The 2189-nt window shown below is 35.4% G+C and overlaps 1 protein-coding gene across 1 annotated transcript; it reads left to right on the top strand.

Moving 5' to 3' along the window:
- Window positions 1-1279: 1279 nt before the first annotated feature.
- On the top strand, window positions 1280-1957 carry LOC145134312 (uncharacterized). The gene is made up of 2 exons (XM_079069177.1): window positions 1280-1724; window positions 1874-1957. Exons 1-2 carry the CDS (start codon window positions 1341-1343, stop codon window positions 1934-1936), a joined length of 447 nt encoding a protein of 148 aa, XP_078925303.1. The 5' UTR covers window positions 1280-1340; the 3' UTR covers window positions 1937-1957.
- The last annotated feature ends 232 nt before the right edge of the window (window positions 1958-2189 follow it).

The raw sequence follows: 2189 nt of genomic DNA on the forward strand, positions 1-2189 counted from the left end.
CCATACGTGATAGCCTTAGAGCAACCACTAAAACACTATTATAAAGGCCAAGAAAATTATGTTCTTCCGATCAATCTTTTAAAAAACATCATTCTAATGTTTGGGATAGCCTTATACACCAAATATGAAAGACCAAATTACATGGCCTCTAAAAACCATTATTTTAGTGTTTGGTTTGAATGGAAACTCTATTTTAGTGTTACAATAGTCACCAGTTTAGTGTTTTATAGTTGAAGTTGCTCTTAACATTATACTTTGTATCGGGTTACCTTTTGACAACTATGTGTTTAAGTTATAGTATGTATCTTTGTACTTTTTCCCAACAAGATGGTTTACTTTTTTATAATATATAATCGTTCTTGAAAAAATTGAATAAAAAGGTTTATAATATTTTGTTTTTAAATTTATGTTGTATATGTGCTTGGTGTATTGTACTATACAAACATAACTATATTATTATTAACGAAGAATATACTTTTACCTACAAGAAAAAGGCGGACTTTCCATGATTCCATTCCATCAAAAACTCATAGGATTTCGCCGGATGTCCGTCTTATGCATCAAACTTGAAATCCCCTCGTCACGTCATTTTCATTTTCAAACCCTAAAAACAAATCCCTTAATCCCCAAAATCATTAATAAACAGTAAACTCCACCCTTCCCCAAAAACTAAATTCTTCTGTAAACCATTAAAAATGGAGTCCAAGAAGGACGAGCTCCGGTACCACCATTTTAGCCATGACCATTTCTTAGATTACACCAAACTACAGCCACACGGCCACGCATCTTGCTCCGGCTGCCGGCAGATAATATCGCAGGGAAGATTCTACTACAAGTGCAAACTATGTGGTTTTTACCTTCATCAAACCTGCTTCAATATGCCCGAAAATGTCACCCACCCCTCTGACCCGAATCATAATCTCACCCTTGAAACCTTCCCTACTACTTCCAAACTTCCGATTAAATGCAAAGCTTGCGAAAATCCGATCAAGGGGTTTTACTATCGGTGTTCCAAATGTATCAATTACTACCATACCTTATGCTTAGCCGCTCCTTTGTCTATGAAAACCCCTTTGCATCGTCACTCGCTTAATATTGAATTCAAGCCTGTTTATGATTTCCAGTGTGATCTGTGCGATAAACCGAGTTACAGTGGGTGGATGTATCACTGTAATTTATGCGAATTTGATGCTCATCTTTCGTGTGTTCTTACCAATAAAGGATCCCTGCAACCTGCGGTGCAATCTTCGGCGAGGGGTAACCAGCAACGAGATGAGCTAATCGAGTTGCTAACAAGAGGTTTGGATCTTCATCAACCACATGATCAAAATCAATCGAACATGTTGTCTAATGATCAAGATATTGCAAACCAGAGCTTTCAGCTTAGCGAAACGTGTTTCTCGATAGATTTTCAGAACTCGTTGCTTGGAAGCGATGGTGATAAGATGAAGTACTTAGGTCATGGAGGTGTTGTTCATGAAGCGGTGATCCCGGAAGATTCGAGAATGTATGGAGGTACTACAGATGATGTTGATTCGCAACAGCAAGTTTTTGAAGAATCCAAGAGATCGGAATCGGAGAGAAGTAAAAGTTCGAGTTACAGTCAGAAATCTATGGCGATGTCTTCGGGTGTGATCGGAGCTCATATTTGGACGGAATTAGAGGAAGCTACCGAGAAAAGGAATTCGAAGCCGGGAGATACGAGACTTGTTGAATCCAACACAGTAAGTTTACAAATTCGTTTAATTAAAAGTGATTAATTTTTTTTTCTTACAAAAATATAAATTGATGATTATAAAAGTAAAAATATATATATAATTATATAAATACATTTTACGACTTATTAATTACTATTATTTTGTTGTTTTTTTAGGGGAGACCGCGTTTAAGCAGGCGAAACTTTATGTGCTGCTTTCATGGGCAGATTTCTTCGTGATGCTTCTTACATCGACTAGTGTTTTTGCTTTAAATTGTATTTAAATATTATATATTTGAGTCAATGAATCTTATATTTTTTTTAACTGATAATAAACGTAGTCGACGTAATTATGGATTATGAATTATGGAATTATACAAAAACCTTTTTCAAAACACTCTAAATTTCGTAGTTTACACACTATAAACCTCTCATGAGCACATTTACGTAAACATCAATTTCAAAATAATCTTTCAAAAATACACACTTCTAA

Source organism: Lactuca virosa, chromosome 8, assembly GCF_052849685.1.
Source record: "Lactuca virosa cultivar CGN04683 chromosome 8, Lactuca_virosa_CGN04683_v6, whole genome shotgun sequence".
Classification (NCBI taxonomy): Eukaryota; Viridiplantae; Streptophyta; class Magnoliopsida; order Asterales; family Asteraceae; genus Lactuca; species Lactuca virosa.

Bases quoted from the DNA above. Each gene is read 5' to 3' on its own strand.
- LOC145134312 (XM_079069177.1), top strand. From the start codon at position 1,341: ATGTTGTCTAATGATCAAGATATTGCAAACCAGAGCTTTCAGCTTAGC. The intron at 1,725-1,873 runs GTAAGTTTACAA...TTGTTTTTTTAG, and splicing joins GACTTGTTGAATCCAACACA to GGGAGACCGCGTTTAAGCAG.